The sequence below is a fragment of the Caenorhabditis briggsae genome, assembly GCF_000004555.2.
Source record: "Caenorhabditis briggsae complete genome, chrI, whole genome shotgun sequence".
NCBI lineage: Eukaryota > Metazoa > Nematoda > Chromadorea > Rhabditida > Rhabditidae > Caenorhabditis > Caenorhabditis briggsae.
The window spans coordinates 1978468-1994300 of record NC_013489.2 but is presented as its reverse complement, the minus strand read 5'-3'; the positions used below and the strand labels follow the sequence as shown (position 1 = coordinate 1994300).

At 35.1% G+C, this 15833-nt stretch overlaps 1 protein-coding gene across 1 annotated transcript in view; it reads left to right on the top strand.

Annotated features, from left to right (window-relative positions):
- The window catches only part of CBG22052, a gene marked incomplete at both ends in the record, with an annotated part of 3928 nt that extends 1202 nt beyond the window's left edge, over nt 1–2726 (top strand). The window contains 6 exons of the mRNA XM_002638798.2: nt 498–617; nt 671–799; nt 844–972; nt 1013–1218; nt 2278–2499; nt 2546–2726. Coding sequence (XP_002638844.2) covers nt 498–617; nt 671–799; nt 844–972; nt 1013–1218; nt 2278–2499; nt 2546–2726 — 987 coding nt within the window. The remainder of the gene's footprint in view (nt 1–497; nt 618–670; nt 800–843; nt 973–1012; nt 1219–2277; nt 2500–2545) is intronic.
- Nucleotides 2727–15833: the final 13107 nt, after the last annotated feature.

Genomic DNA, 15833 nt, shown 5'->3' with positions numbered 1-15833 from the left:
GACTCCGACCAGAAATTTTTATTGCATTAAAAGGTGTTAAAATTTATCTATTTTCCTAATATTATTGCGAAAAAATTCAAAAAAAATCCGAAATCCCCGAAAAACGGCGTTGAAAAGGAAGAAAATTCAAAAAAAGGTGCCGCCGGGGGACGAGGATTTTCAGTGAGAAACCTAGGCCACGGCACCTGACAGCCTTTTTTCAAGTCGCCGACAGTGGTTTTTGCCGGACATGAAATCGAAAAAAATCCGGAAAATTTGCCACATAGGAAAGGCGCCCGCTGCAGTGGCCTAGGTTTCTCACTGAAAATCCTCGTCTCCCGGCGGCACCTTTTTTTGAATTTTCTTCCTTTTCAACGGCGTTTTTCGGGGATTTCTGATTTTTTTTTGAATTTTTTCGCAATAATATTTGAAAAATAGATAAATTTTAACACCTTTTAATGCAATAAAAATTTCTGGTCGGAGTCCCCCTTTAAAGACTTTTTTTCAATTTTTTTCAGGTCCTTGGCCACATTTATGATTTTCTTCGAGACGATTCGAAAGTGAATTATGATCGACTTTTGGAATTCCATAAATTTGATAAAGTCTCGCTGGAAACGGTACAAAAGTATCATGTGGAGGTGAGGGGAAGGCTGAAAATCTGGAAATTCTGAAATTTCAAAAATTTTTACAGACCCGAAACGAGAATATAATTCTGATGATTTCAAATTCCTCCCGAAAAACTTTAATCCTTTTTGGCGGCTTGTCCCATGAGACATTTTGCTCCCATCAGGCTCGAGCAGTCCTTTGCTCATCTTCTACAGTAAGCCCCTTAAGTCAATGGAGCGCACTTCCTATTATTTTTAGACTTCCTCTCTTCCCCTCCCAGTCTGTGCCATTTCCGCCGTTTTCTATTCGTCCACTCAGTTTTTATTGGGCGATATTTCTGGAAATATTTCAATGTGGACCAAGGAGAAAATGATTTTTGAGAATAAGGTAATTAACCTGACCAATTAAGCTGAATGAGACAATTAAGGTTACTGATGGATCAGTGACGTCGCTGGAATTGTGTCGGTATGGATTACTGTCAGGATCTGATGATGGAAATGTGATTTTATGGAAAGTCGAAGAATCGAAAATTGAAAAAATCGAGGGAATCAAATTGACGGTGTCGGATTTGTCTAGAAAAATCAGAAGGTCCAGTACGTCGAACAAGCCAGTTGCCATTGTTAGTATGCAAGTGTAAGTGTGCTCTGGTGGGCAAAAATCTACCTTCAAATTTGAGCAAATATATCTCAGTTCCTGTAAAAGATATCAAAAAGTTGTCAACTGAAAAAATGATTATCAAATTATCAACAACATTTTATTAGTTGAATAAGTTTTTATATCTTTGACAGAAATTGTGATAAATCAGCTCAAAGTCTACAAGTATAGGGGTGGCGCGGCCAGCCGCTCCCACCGCGTAGCTTTGCCGCGCCTTCTTTAAGCTCAATTATCTCGGTTCCTATGAAAGACACAAAAAACTTTTTAACTAATAAAATGTTTATCATATTATCACAAAAATTTTGTCCATTGACAACTTTTTGATATCTTTTACAGTGACCGAGATAAATTTGCACAATCTTTAAAAAATTTGAAAGAGTATGGTGACTGTCACGAGTTGTAACTTTCTTCAGCATCGAAATTTTTATTAAATTCAACAAGAAAAATGTAGAGCTTCAAAAATCCAAAAAAATGGTATAAAAATTCATATGTTTCAGCCAAAATTTCCGAATTCACGGAAATTTGAAAATAGGACAAACAGAAGCCCCTCTATGTATAACATAAAACTAACTGCTAACTTTGCAATCAATTATTTCATTTTTTGTATAAGATATCAAAAAGTGATCAACTGATAAAATATAGGTGATGTTATTTTAAATAATTTATCAGAAAACTTTTTGAAATCTTGGAGGGGAACCGAGATAAGGTAGCTCAAAGTGGGCAAATACAGGGGGGTGGTGCGGTCAGCGGCGCTAACCGCGTATCACAGACGCACTCTCGAACTTTGAGCCAGTTTATCTCATTACCTGTAAAAGATATCAAAAAGTGGTCAACTGATAAAATATTTATCATAACATCAGCAATGCTTTATCAATTGACTACTTTTTGATATCTTTCACAGGAACTGAGATAAACTGGCTCAAAGTTCGAGAGGTAATTTAATTGGAATATTGTCCGATAAGGTGCAATTCTCCTCTTAATATAAAAATTTGCAAATTTTGCATTAGAGCGAATTCACCATACTCATCAAATTTTCAGATCCGGTGACGAAGTGTGCGTGGCAACTGAAACCGGCGGTCTCTACCTTCTAACCCTCCCGACTCTGGAATCAAAACCTTTAACTCAATCTGCCACTTCAATTTTCAAAATCCTCTACGAACACCCCTACATTGCAGTAGTATATCATACGAGTAATTCTGCAATTTTCAATTCAGAAGGACTAGTTGATGAGATCCCATTCGTAGCAACACTAGCGGTTAGGTGAGTGCGCTCCATCGAAACTAGACCAAAAGTTCTGATCTTCCAGATGCGGCGCCTACTTCATCTTCTCCAACCAATCCCGCCTCATCATTTGGTCAATGAATACGCGCTCTACTGTAATCGATGAAAATCTCAATTGCCACTCTATATGCTCACTTTCAAATGACACTTTGCAAGTGCTGGATGGAGATTTTAATTTGGTTTCTAATTTTTTGAATGATCATTAAAGGTGGGGGGACAGGAGATTTTTCGTAGGATTTTTGTAGCTAGGGTATGCATTCTACCGTGACGGTGTACAACGCTTAATGTCACTCTGCGTACAGCGGTCGTCCTCACCTTTATGAATGCAATCGGGCGCCGGCTGCCTCTTTGCCCGCGTGGCTCAGTCGGTAGCGGCGCCGCACCGTCAATACTAGTCTCGACAAGTTCAACTCCTCGAGGGCATATTTAAACGGAATTTCGAGAACATTATTTTTTTCATGTCCCCCCACCTTTAAAACATTTTTTCAAAAGTAAATTATTTATTCGAATCAAAAAAAATTATCTCTTGCATGGATTCCAAACTGAAAGTGTTCCAGCATTTGAAAGCCCGTCTCCATCAAAACCATTCAGACTATCGAAGTTTCCGGAATGTTCACCACTGAAAAAGGGAAATAATCTTGTTTCTTATAAAAATATGTATATATATTTTTTTTAATTTTTGGTTCAAACAAAAATTCCTAGTTTGAGCCGAGTTACGCGCCTACCAGCGGACTTAACTAGCACCATCTTCCAACTTAATTGTCTCGCCCCCCGCCCCTCTTAAAAATTATTCAAAATGTGTAAACTAACAAACTGTTATTGATTAAAAAATGAACATTTTGTCCGTTGACAACTTTTTTGTATCTTTCATGGGAATCGAGATAATCAAGCTTAAAGTAGGCGCCCCCAGACACAAACTTGTCGATGGGGCTGACCCATTGGCAGGCGGGTAACTCAGCTCAAACTTGGAATTTTTTTTTGAAATACAAATTAAAATGTAGAATTAGAGAAGATCGATAAAATTATATATAATTCGACTATGTTCTAACACCGAGTTTTTGAATTGCATTCCTTCAAAGTAGAAGCAGCTGTGCTACGGCGCCGAATTCGGCGACTCTACTGTTTCACCGCCTCTGGTTTAGAACTCGGAATTCAAGTATAGATGATTTATATATCATTTTGTAGCTCTTGTCAAGTTCTACATTTAACTTGGGCCGAGTTATAGGGCATAAACGATTCAAAAAAAAATAGACTTACAAAATTCTTTTGCGGAAGTCTCCTGTATTGAAGGTGAATCTCAAATTCCAAAAAATATTTTGACAGTCCATGGTGTGCAGAGAATAATATAGATATCCAGTAACTCCAGAGGATAAAAATATTCAGACCTGTACTTCATCGTCAACGATTCTTGTCGGGGCTTGAAATGTTGTGCATAGATCTTTTTTTTTCGGTCGCTACATACATCCATTTACCAATAAGCGGAATTCGCGGCCAGGAAAAACAAAAAAACCCGCCAAAACGTAGCGAACGTTTTCACTCATTTGCCTAGCTCCATTGAAAAAGATCAATCAATTAGAGAATAATTAATCAGGAAAATCAAAATATTAAGGTCCGCACATTGGTCCAATAGAAAATAATAGAAAAATATCAGAAAAATCAATAAATACGAGGTCCACACATTGGTCCAATAGAAAGGTAAAGAATGAAGAATGAAAGGAGCGCCCGCCGTGGGTCGCTCTTATCGAATTTCTGTTGCATGTCTGCGTCTCGCTCGCTCTCTCTCTCTCTCTCTCTCTCTCTCTCTCTCTCTCTCTCTCTCTTCCATCTAACGTCCACCCGTCACTCACTGCAGTGCGACACAATAGATGAAAAATAGATGGAAATGAGAGTACTTCGACCTGGTAAATGAGTCATAATGTAGTTATGTTGGTTTCGCTTCAGATTGAAAATATAACTGGTTTTTTGGATTCATCAAGTTCTGAGCTTCAAAATGAGTATAATCACGGCTAGAATTGGAGGGAAACGGACATTTAATAAATTTAAGATTCTGAAGACGAGAGGTCACAACAGCCCATTTCAATATAAGCTGTTGTCTACTGGAAAATGATTCGGAGTGTAGTTCTGTTATTTTGGTTCAAATCAAAAACAAATTTTATCTTTGCATTAAGAAAGTTCTCAGCTTTAAAATGAGTCTAAATATGCGAATAATATATGAATAAAAGTGTATTCTAGGTGACGTCTGATTCAAAGATGTATTCAATTTCATATTGAAAAAAATGAAGAGATACAATAAAAATGAATGACTCGACTCCTGGTGACTTGACTCGAAAGGTAACTGCTGGCTTGGCTCGATTGGTGACTGCTGACTTGGTGTTGGCTTCCTCTGGTTACTCCTGATTCTCTTGATTCTGCTTGACTGTTGATTACAATAATAAGATATCTTAAGGTATAGATTAAACGATTTGTAACAATAGAAAGGTTAATGTGCTTAATATTACAATTCAATAAGTACTCACGAACGGGACCGACACAAATCTCCTGAAGAAGAAAAAGGGTTCTACTAGACAATATGGGGTGCTTACGAAGAATAGTTACAATGTTAGGTGGGTTTCTATGAATAACTTGGGATGCTTACGAATATAATGTACTATTTGGCTTCTTACGAAATTTCAAATCCTAATGAGTCACGCTCTTACCACAACACCACACAACCGATATTTTCCTTTCACGCGGAATTGGTAGAGGAGGGAAGGGGAAGCCGAAATCCCTAGCGCACCGAAATCGGCCCAAATTTTCAGACAAAGTTTATCGGCCTGGAAGTGAGAACGGGCTAAAATTTTTTTCGTCACCGTATAGAGTATGTCTTAAACTATAAGTATGCAAATTTTGAGCGAATTCTCAACCATTGTCTAAAAAACCTTCCCTTGTAAAAAAAGAATTGCTTCTTCAAAATTCGCCACACTGATGAATACATTTCAAATCATTATTTATTTTATAAAAAAGTAATTAGCATAACATTTTAACCCATTGCTTCTGGCAGGTGACGGTTCCAACATGTCGAGCCTGTTCGTTGTTTACCTCGGTATGCTGGAGCATTCCTGGAAAAATACTAACTGAAAAAAGTAACAGTAACTTTGTTTAATAAAAACTCATGTACAAATCAAAAGGAAAGTGTAGAATTCTATGAGATCTACAAAATTATATATGATTCAACTAGATTTAAATACCGAGTTTTCTAACCGTAATCCTCCAAAGTAATCAAGCCGGCGCCAGCCTCCGGTTCAGAATGCGAAATTCAAATTTATATTTTTCTTAAGTTCTTGTCGAGTTCTACATTTTACAATTTGAATCAAACGAAAATTCACATTTTGAGCCGAGTTATGCAAAAAATGAAAATACATACTGTTATTCTTATTTGTCGAACTATGTACACATGTAGACGATTCCCAAAATTTCCCACTTGTTTGACAGTGTCATCAGTCCTATGTTGAGTTTGTAAGTTGAGCGATCTCTTGTATTTCTAAATAATCAACGAATTCTAAATTTTGTAAACTTCCCAGTACCTTCAAGAAAACGTTCATCAATTTTACATCTCTGAGGAATAGGTCGATGAAGTCATTCTCTTTTCCTATTAGGTATTTCCTATGAAAGAATCTGATCAATTTTTGAATTTAAAATTTTCAATAAACTCACTTTTTTACAATTTTCAAAAAGTTGTCTGCCAGAATAAATTCAATAGGAAGTCTTAGAAAATCGAAGTGTATAGGTCCGCACATTGGTCCATTGAAAAGTACTAATAGATGAATATAAAATAATAGAAAGTAAAAAAAATCAATAAAAAGCAGGTCCGCACATTGGTCCAGTTGGCAGAGTAGAATATAATGAATGAATGAATTCGTAATCGTTTCTTTTTCTCTCTCCTCAGTTCTTACACTCTCTCATTTGAATGAATGACCCACTAAAGAGCGGACAGTATGACGAATATGAGTCATACTAAAGTTTGGTGGGTTTTGCTTCAAATTGAATAAATACAAATTAAATTTTTGGATTTGGGAGGATCTCAACTTCAAAAATCTATTTTTCAAAGATATTGTTTCCTGAACAAAAAAAGATGATACAATTTTCATTCAAAAGTCAAAAATAGTAAATATTGAAAACAAATGGACAAAAATTATTATTTTGGGGATCAAAGACTGTTCTGGTTTCTTCAAACCATTCTTCTGTGAATACGAAAAATTTGGGACCTTTTTTCATGGAAAAAAAGCTCAAACTTTCTGGTTTGTCTAATCTTTTTTCATATCTATTACGAAATGTCGAGATGCTTGGAATTCTTTTCGGTTGTATTTGTCTTTTACTGACAACTCTGAAATGCAACCACTTATGGGAAACTTCGAGTTAGGGAATTCACTTACTTTTAGAATTTCAGAATTTTTTTAAATAAATAAATTGAAGAAATAATCAAAAAAAATCAATAAATATTAGGTCCGCACATTGGTCCAGTTGTTTAAAATAGAATAGAAAAAAATGAATTCGTCGCCGTTTTTTTTTCTTATCAAATTTAGAATCTTCTCGGCGAATGACCTTGTTTATGCCAGATTCAGCAACAGCGTTTGAAATCCAACCTTGGAAAATGAGTGACTATGAATTTTGGCAAAAAATTCGGGGGGTACAATGATTCGGGGGTACAATCGGGTTTACAACTGATTTAGGGGTACAAAATTGGTGATTCGGGGGTACAAAATTCGTGGGTACAAAAATTCGGGGGTACGACGATTCGGGGGTACAATCTACCAATGATTCTGGGGTACAACTTATTTCATGTAGGGGTACAACGTTTGTGATTCGGGGGTACAATTTTTTTTGACGAAGTTTCTGAATTCCTGAATTTCAGAGCTTGAAAATCTCAGAATTCGGAATCTGAGAATTTCGGAACTTCAGAGTCTGAGAATCTGAGAATTTCCGAATTTCAGAACTTCGAAATCTCAGAATTTCAGAACTTCAAAATCTCAGAATTTCAGAGCTTTAGAATTCTTAGAATTTCAGAACTTTGGAATTCCAGAATTCGCAATCTGAGAATTCCGCAACTTCAGAATCTGAGAATCTGAGAATTCGGATCTTCAGAATCTCAGAATTTCAGAACTTTAGAATTCTTAGAATTTCAGAACTTTGGAATTCCAGAATTCGCAATCTGAGAATTCCGCAACTTCAGAATCTGAGAATCTGAGAATTTCGGATCTTCAGAATCTCAGAATTTCAGAACTTTAGAATTCTTAGAATTTCAGAACTTTGGAATTCCAGAATTCGCAATCTGAGAATTCCGCAACTTCAGAATCTGAGAATCTGAGAATTTCGGATCTTCAGAATCTGAGAATGCTAAAACTTCAAAATCTCAGAACTTCGGAATTTCAAAACTTCAGGACTTCAGAATCTCAATATTTCAAGAAAGACAATGGAGAACTGTAAAATAATTTTAACAAATTTTACAAACGGATTTTAATGTCAGTCGATACTTTCCTCACTTTCAATTTTTCTCAATTTTATTTCTTACTTATTTTTCAATTACCTTTGTTTCTCAATATTCCTTCGTCTTTTTCCCAATTTTTCTCAATTTTCCTCAATTTTCGCGGTAATTTAAATTTTTCTCATTTTTAAATGATTTTCTAGATCATTGATTAAAAAGGAAACAATCACAATTTAGATATTTCCCACAAAATTCGAAAATCCCAAAAATTCGCCCAAAATGAGCTATTTTCTATCGAAAATTGTTCGAACAGGCAATAAAACATTACAAAAATTATAAAATTGATTTTTTTTTTTCGATAAATTACCACGAAAATTTGAGCAAAAATGATGAAAAACGAAGGAAAACGGAGAAAAATGGGAATTGCGAAAAGAGCTCAATTTCGCGAAATTTTCCCATGGAAGAGAAAACCCCGCAGCTCGGCCACGGCCATGGACTGATGACGTCATCGCTCGCAAATTTTATTTTTGGGATTTTCTCCGTTTTCCTTCGTTTTTCATCATTTTTGCTCAAATTTTCGTGGTAATTTATCGAAAAAAAAATCAATTTTATAATTTTTGTAATGTTCTATTGCTTGTTCGAACAATTTTCGATAGAAAATAGCTCATTTTGGGCGAATTTTTGGGATTTTCAAATTTTGTCGGAAATATCTAAATTGTGATTGTTTCCTTTAATCAATGATCTAGAAAATCATTTAAAAATGAGAAAAATTTAAATTAACGCGAAAATTGAGAAAAATTGGGAAAAATACGAAGGAATATTGAGAAACAAAGCGAATTGAAATAGAATTGAAAAAACAAGGAATTGAGAAAAATTGGCATTGAGGAAAGTATCGGCTGGGTTTTGAACTTAAATTAAGTATTAAAAAACTGAGTTTGTAAAATTTGTCAAGTTTAGCTTATTGTCGAAAATAACAATGTGACAATGAGAAGTGAAAAATTTCTGTCGTTCGAAATTCTCAGATACCGAAATACTGAAGTTCCAAAGTTCTGAAATTCTTTGATTTCAAAGTTCTGAAATTCTTTGATTTCAAAGTTCTGAAATTCTTTGATTTCAAAGTTCTGAAATTCTGAGATTCTTAAATTTGAAAATTCTCATATTCTGAAGTTCCGAAATTCTCAGATTCCGAATTCTGGAATTCTAAGAATTCTGAAGACAATGAAGAAAATTTCTGCCGTGATTTTTGAAAATTCAGAAATATTGAGATTCTGAAGTTCTGAAATTTTGAAGTTCCGAATTTCTGAGATTCTGAGATTTTGAAGTTCTGAAATTCTGAGATTCTCAGATTCTCAGATTCTGAAGTTCCGAAATTTTCAGATTCCTAAATACTGAAATTCCAAAGTTCTGAAAAAAAAATAATAAATAAAAATTCAGAGATTTTCAAGCTCTGAAATTCAGGAATTCAGAAACTCCCTCAAAAAAAATTGTACCCCCGAATCACAAACGTTGTACCTCTAAATGAAATAAGTTGTACCCCAGAATCATTGGTAGATTGTACCCCCGAATCGTTGTACCCCCGAATTTTTGTACCCACGAATTTTGTACCCCCGAATCACCAATTTTGTACCCCTAAATCAGTTGTACCCCTTTGTACCCCCGAATCATTGTACCTCCCGAATTTTTGGCCTGAATTTTGCTGCAAATTAAAAATAACTCATATTTTTGGATTCAGGAGGTTCTCAGTTTCAAAATGAGTATAAGCAAGATCAGAATTGGAGGAATTTCAAAGATTCTGAATCCAGAAAAGCCGATCATCAGAGTTCTAGTTACGAAGGATCTTATCAACAGAAAAAGTATTTATTTGAACTAAACAGATGAGTGACTTCACTGTCGGAACCGTTTTTTCAGATAATTTTAAAAGATGAAGAAGATTAATTAAACCTCAACATTGAATGACAAGAATGATAAACTTTCTGCTGGATAGAAAAATGACTCATAGACAGGAAAGTACAGTATTGTCCAAGCTTCGCCGATTTCTCCAAACATTGAAACGATTTTCGCCAACACCAGAAGAAGTAGAAATGATAGAAAATAGAGTTTTATTCAGAAAGAATAGTAGCAAATAATAGGGAAGAATATAATGTTAAAAACGATAGATTATTATACTGTTGCTGCCCTTGTCCTAGTGAGCAATTCCAGCAGATGTGGTAGAATGCTTTTACTCGTGTAGATGACAAACGTTGGTAATTAAACCGATTACATAATTATATAAATTCCGATTTGAATGCTCCATGATTCATAATTCCACGAGTTTCCGGTTGATTTTGATGTTGTTGTCGTTGTTATCATCTCTGCTTGTGATACTGTTATTAGAGCCAATGTGGTGAGAGCAATGTAGTAGTTCGGTGTATTTCTGATCCTAGTTTCAAATACTTTCCGTAGTATTTGAGGATTTTGCTGATATTATTTTATTCTTAGACCAAATTTCGGTTTTTATTATACATCTCAAACTAGAGCGATAATTTCATCGGTATTGCTTCTAATAAATATACCAAACACTCTAACAGAACGCCACCCGAACCGTCCACTTCGAGCCAATATACCTCACTTCTTTTGAAAGATATCAAAAAGTTGTCAACTTATAAAATGTTTATCATAATATGAGCAACATTTTATTAGTTAATCATTTTTCAATATCTTAAACAGAAACCGATATTTACAAGCTCAAAGTAAACGAGTTGGGTGACCTTCTGTTAGAGTGTTTACGGCATTTGAGTACGGTATTTTTTTTTTAATTCCTCTTTCCAAGTCTAAAGGAGAGAAATCTCCCCCCGCTCACACGTGCAAGAGGTGTGGACTACAGTATCCGCGCGCGAAACTGTGTGCGCGCCAAAACGCGTCTCCTCTCACTCGGCAATTATCATGTTTTCTATAGTTTTCGCTGGTGTTCGCTCACGATTGGTGACGACCAGTTTTAGTGTTGCTCACTGGTTAAAAAGGTTTTAAGAGTTTTTTATTGAGTGAAATCAATAAATATTGTTTTAATAGAATACAGTTTTTTCAGTGTTTTTTAGTTGTCAGGTTACATTGGTTTTTGAGTGTATAGTGTTTCTTTAGTTTTTCAATTACATTACTTTTGCATTAACTATTTTTTTTACATCACAAAGAGCATTAACTATTTTTTTACATCACAAAACTTTTCAAAAACATTCAAAAAAAATGTTGTTGAAAGTTTTTAGTAGTGTGCGGAGCCAATCAAAGGTATTCTAAACTCTATCACGTTTGAGTGTCCTACAGGCTTGTTCGGAAAAACAAATTCGGAAAATCGTGTTCTCGAATTTTTTCTCGACTTTTTTTTTCGGAAAATCGAGTTCTCGAATTTTTTCTCGACTTTTTTTTTTCGGAAAATCGAGTTCTCGAATTTTCTAATTTTTCAATTAGTGATTAAAGTAATTTCAATTAGTGATTAAAGTATGTTTTCATTCAAAAAAAATTAATTTTAAAAAAATTCACCTTAAATCGACCCCGTAAATCGACACCGATTGCGGGTCTCGCCGCGCTTGGGTTACTGTTGCACCCGTTTCAACTATACAAAGTAGAGATTTCCTCTTCACTTTGAACGCAGCATGATTATTTCGAGAAAAAATTTTCCGAATATTTTTCGGAAAATCGGAAAAATCGAGAACTCGATTTTCCGATTCCGACCAAGCCTGGTGTCCTAACTGTATGCAGTACCAAACCATTTGATTTTTGTACCAATGAAAATTGATCAATGAACTACAGAGAACAAGTGTTTGGTTAATTTTTTTGCTTTATTTTATGCGAAAATCATGTAGATTCACATTTTAAAAAATACATAAACAGAAATCAAGAAACCCCTGAAAAATTCGAATACGAAAATTTCGTGAAATTTCGTGAATTTCGTGTTTTCTCATTCAGGAATATTTTTTGACCTTTTTGATTATTTTTATTTGAATCTACATACTTTTTTGTACAAAATAAAGCAATAAAAAATTTCACCGCAAAACACCTTCAAAGTTTTAACTGTTTTTAGATGCCAGTTGGGATCAATGTTCGAAATGCAGCACCTCGACGCGCATCAGTGATTCCCATGGGGGAAGAGCATACAGTGAGTGATACTAAATCAGATATAACATGCATCAAAAACATATTGCAAAAATAAAAGCCATCTTGAATTTTTTTAGGAATTTAAAAGTGTGTCAAGCTGAAAAGTCAACGATTCATTTTTTCAAGTAGAAAATAAATCTTATAAGAATGCAAAAATTTTCGAAAAATTGTAGAACAATTCAAAGCAACTATGCAAAAAAAATCCAGTCTTTTGGACTTTCTTTGTCACCATAATAGAAAATTGGGTTTCCCTCGAATTCAGAATTTTTATCTATGGCGATCTTTTTTTTTTTAGTTCTGTAGATTCTGTAATCTGTTTAACAAAAGTTCACATCGTTTCATTTTGTAGTACTCATTCAGTTCTACCATATTTAACTTATTTGTTCAAAAAATATAGATCCTAAAAGAAACTATGACAAGGCCCGTTTTGGGCCCGTGTTCACGTATGAAAATATGAACCGCTACTTTCGATTTCAGTTTGAATCCACTCCGTTCTACTTCGTCAACAGCTTCATCGGAGCATCTCTCCTGGGAATCGTCGGGGTTTACGGATCGTCGATGACTGGGAAATGCGATTCTTTATGACCTGGGTGTCTCTTCATCTTGATCTGGTCGGAGGAGTGATGTTATTCAGTGCTATAATTGTAATTTTAACATTGCAAATGGAGTAGTCATTAATAATGTTTTCAATTCAGAAAGGTGCTGAAATCTACAAACAACAGAATACAGTCATCGGACGGATTGCCAACATCTTGCTGTTCTTCTTTTGTTGTATTGTTCCCAACGATGATGAGCAGCGCGTGAGTAAAAACTATCCAAATTAGAAAAAAAAACTGAATATGGCTATTTGTCAGAGTCACATAACTTTTTTTCGCTCTTCCAGAATGTATTATCGAATTTCAGCTGTGAACTCATTTGGCTGAGGATTCAACGATCCATTTCGATTCAATGACCTGATCTCTCTGTGATTGTTTTTGATTTACTTTTTTATTGATTTTTTTTTTATCTATTTCCTTTTCAATTTTTCCTATAAATTGTCAATTTTTTATGTTGATACGGGCGACTTTGCAAAACTTACATCACTTCGAAATTGTGACCAAACTTTTGGCGCACCGTGAATTTACACACACACACGACACTTCAAGATGACTAGGACCCAAAAAGTCATCAGTCTAGACACCTCATACTAATTGGCTCTTAATTAGTCACGAGTTTTGAAGTGCGTCAATCGTATAGTAAAATTTTTGAATAACAAAATGTAAATATCCGTATATTTGGACTCAATCAAAACTTCGTCTAGCTTCAACTTCTGCTGATTCCTAACAATTCTCGAGGATTCTTAAGGTTGGTTTTCTTTAAATGACTGTACCTCAAAAACTAAAATAGCTAGGTCAAAACTGTCAACTGCAATTTTTATTATCTTAAAATTTCCTACAATTTTTTAGTTTGCACCTTTTTTCTAGCTGTTTTAGTTTTTGAGATACAGAGCTTCAAAGTTGATTGACGCCTTCCAGCTCTAGCGACAGTGGAGGAGACGCAGAGAAGCTAGAGAGTCTTGTTTCTCTGCGTCTCTCCATGTTTCTGTGTTTCTCCCTTTATTGCTAAATAAGCCTACCTTCTCTATTCTCACATATCCAATTCCATAAAAATTAGATATATTTTTCGTCCTGGGAAAAAGTGCAAATCCTGATATTTTTAGAAAAATTTCTCCATTTTCTTCTAGGCTCCTGATGGATCGTGGGAATTTGAGAATTTTCTGAGACTCTGAATTCCCAGATCCCCAAATTTTGGATTCCTTAAAAATTCTTAGTTCCAGAATCCCTGAATTCTTGAAATTTTTGAGTTTCCATATTGTTGAAATTCCTGAAAATGTGGAAATTCCCAAAACTTTATAACCAGAAAATTTCAAATATTCCTGCCTCCTTTATCCCCCAAAATACATAAATAGGAGCTCAGAAATTGGGAAATTCGCTTACGTTCCTTCCCGGAATTTTCCACCTGCGCCTTTAAATACGCACATGCTGCACTTTAATAAATTTAATGTCTAATTTTCCCCAAATTTACGTAATTCGTTGACTTATTTATAGAATCGAAAATCCTAAATCCGGACACAAATTCTTGTGATCCTAGTGGCTTATTTTTGACGCCTTTTGCCATACTATTACGTAAATTGTCAACGGAAAAGAGACGCTGAGAAACGAGAGAGTCTCGTTTCTCTGCGTCTCTCTGTCGCAATCTCGGAACCACTTAGCTTTAAGCGCACGTATCTCAAAAACTAAGAGCGCTATCGAAAAGTTGTAAACTACAAAAATATTTGTCTTAAAGTTTTACACATTTTTGTAGTTTTCAACTTTTTGATAGCTCTTTTAGTTTTTGTGATATGTGCGTTCAAAGTTAGGCACCGTTCATTTTCCAAAATATTGCCAGTAGAGCGCACTTGCTTCTTATTTCCCCTCCACACCGTTTTAGTTCTTTGTCTCTTTTCTTCATTTTTGTGAGTAGACTAATCGAGGATAATCCCTGAAAAGATTAGGCAGCACAGAATTGCTCATTCTTGGCAAAATGAGCATATTTTTGGATGTTTGGATATTTGGATTCTTGGAAAGTTTGAGTTTTTAGAAACTCAGGAAATTCCAAAAAATGCTAACTTAGAAAAAAATCAAGACATAGTTTGTCTCCATATTTTTTGAATTGAAAAATCTACATTTTTTTGGAATCTTTAGACTCTTCAGATGTCAATTTCAGATCCGTTTTCTTCTTTTTTTCTCATTTTTCCCCAACAGAAAAATGACACATTTTCTTTCATTTTTTTTCTCATTTAGTACATTTTATCTCATTTTCTATCCACTCAATGAATCCTTTTTCTCTTTTGGCCACTGAAAAATGCGTCATTAAAATGCACGAGGGTCCATTTATTTCGAAATTGACCTCCGCACGTGGGTTCAGGCGAGGGGGTCAGAAAGCTCGCCCCAGCTAACTCGTAGGCCAGCCGAAATTAACTAATTCAAAATGACACGTGGATTTCACGTGGTGGGAAAAATGGGGAAATGGAATGGGGAAAAAACGAGAAAAAACGAGAAAAAACGAGCGAAAACGAACGAAAACATCGAAAAATATTGAAAAAATAAACGTGTCGGCCTAATGCATATGATTGTCAGTCAACAAGCGCCGGCAGCCAAATGAGAATTTTTGAAAAATTTACTGGGGCGCGCTTTCTGACCCCTCGCGTGAACCCAAGTGCCTCCGGTTTTGGTAGCGTAACTTTGAGCGTGTATATCTCAAAAACTAGAAGAGCTAGAAATATTTTGTTGACTAGTAAAATGTTTGTCTTAAAATTTTACACATGTTTGTAATTTATAACTTTTTGATAGCTCTCTTAGTTTTTGGGATATACGCGCTCAAAGATTTGGTTGTCTATCGCCTTGCTAGGTGGGGTCTCAAGAGACGCAGAGAAGCAAGAGTGTCTAGTTTCTCTGCGTCTATTCATGAGTGTTGCGTGTTTTTTTCAAAGCCCAGCATCTTACCTTTTGAAATATGTATTTTGGTTTTTTTTTAAATTTATTTTTCCCGAGATATTGCTATTTGAAGTTCGGAATCTAGAAATTTTGGCACTTCCAGGTTTCAGCTCAGGATATCTCAAAAAGTAAAGAAGCTAGACAAGAGTTGGCAACTGATAAAATGTTTGTCTTAAAATTTTACACATTTTTGTAAACTACCAAATTTT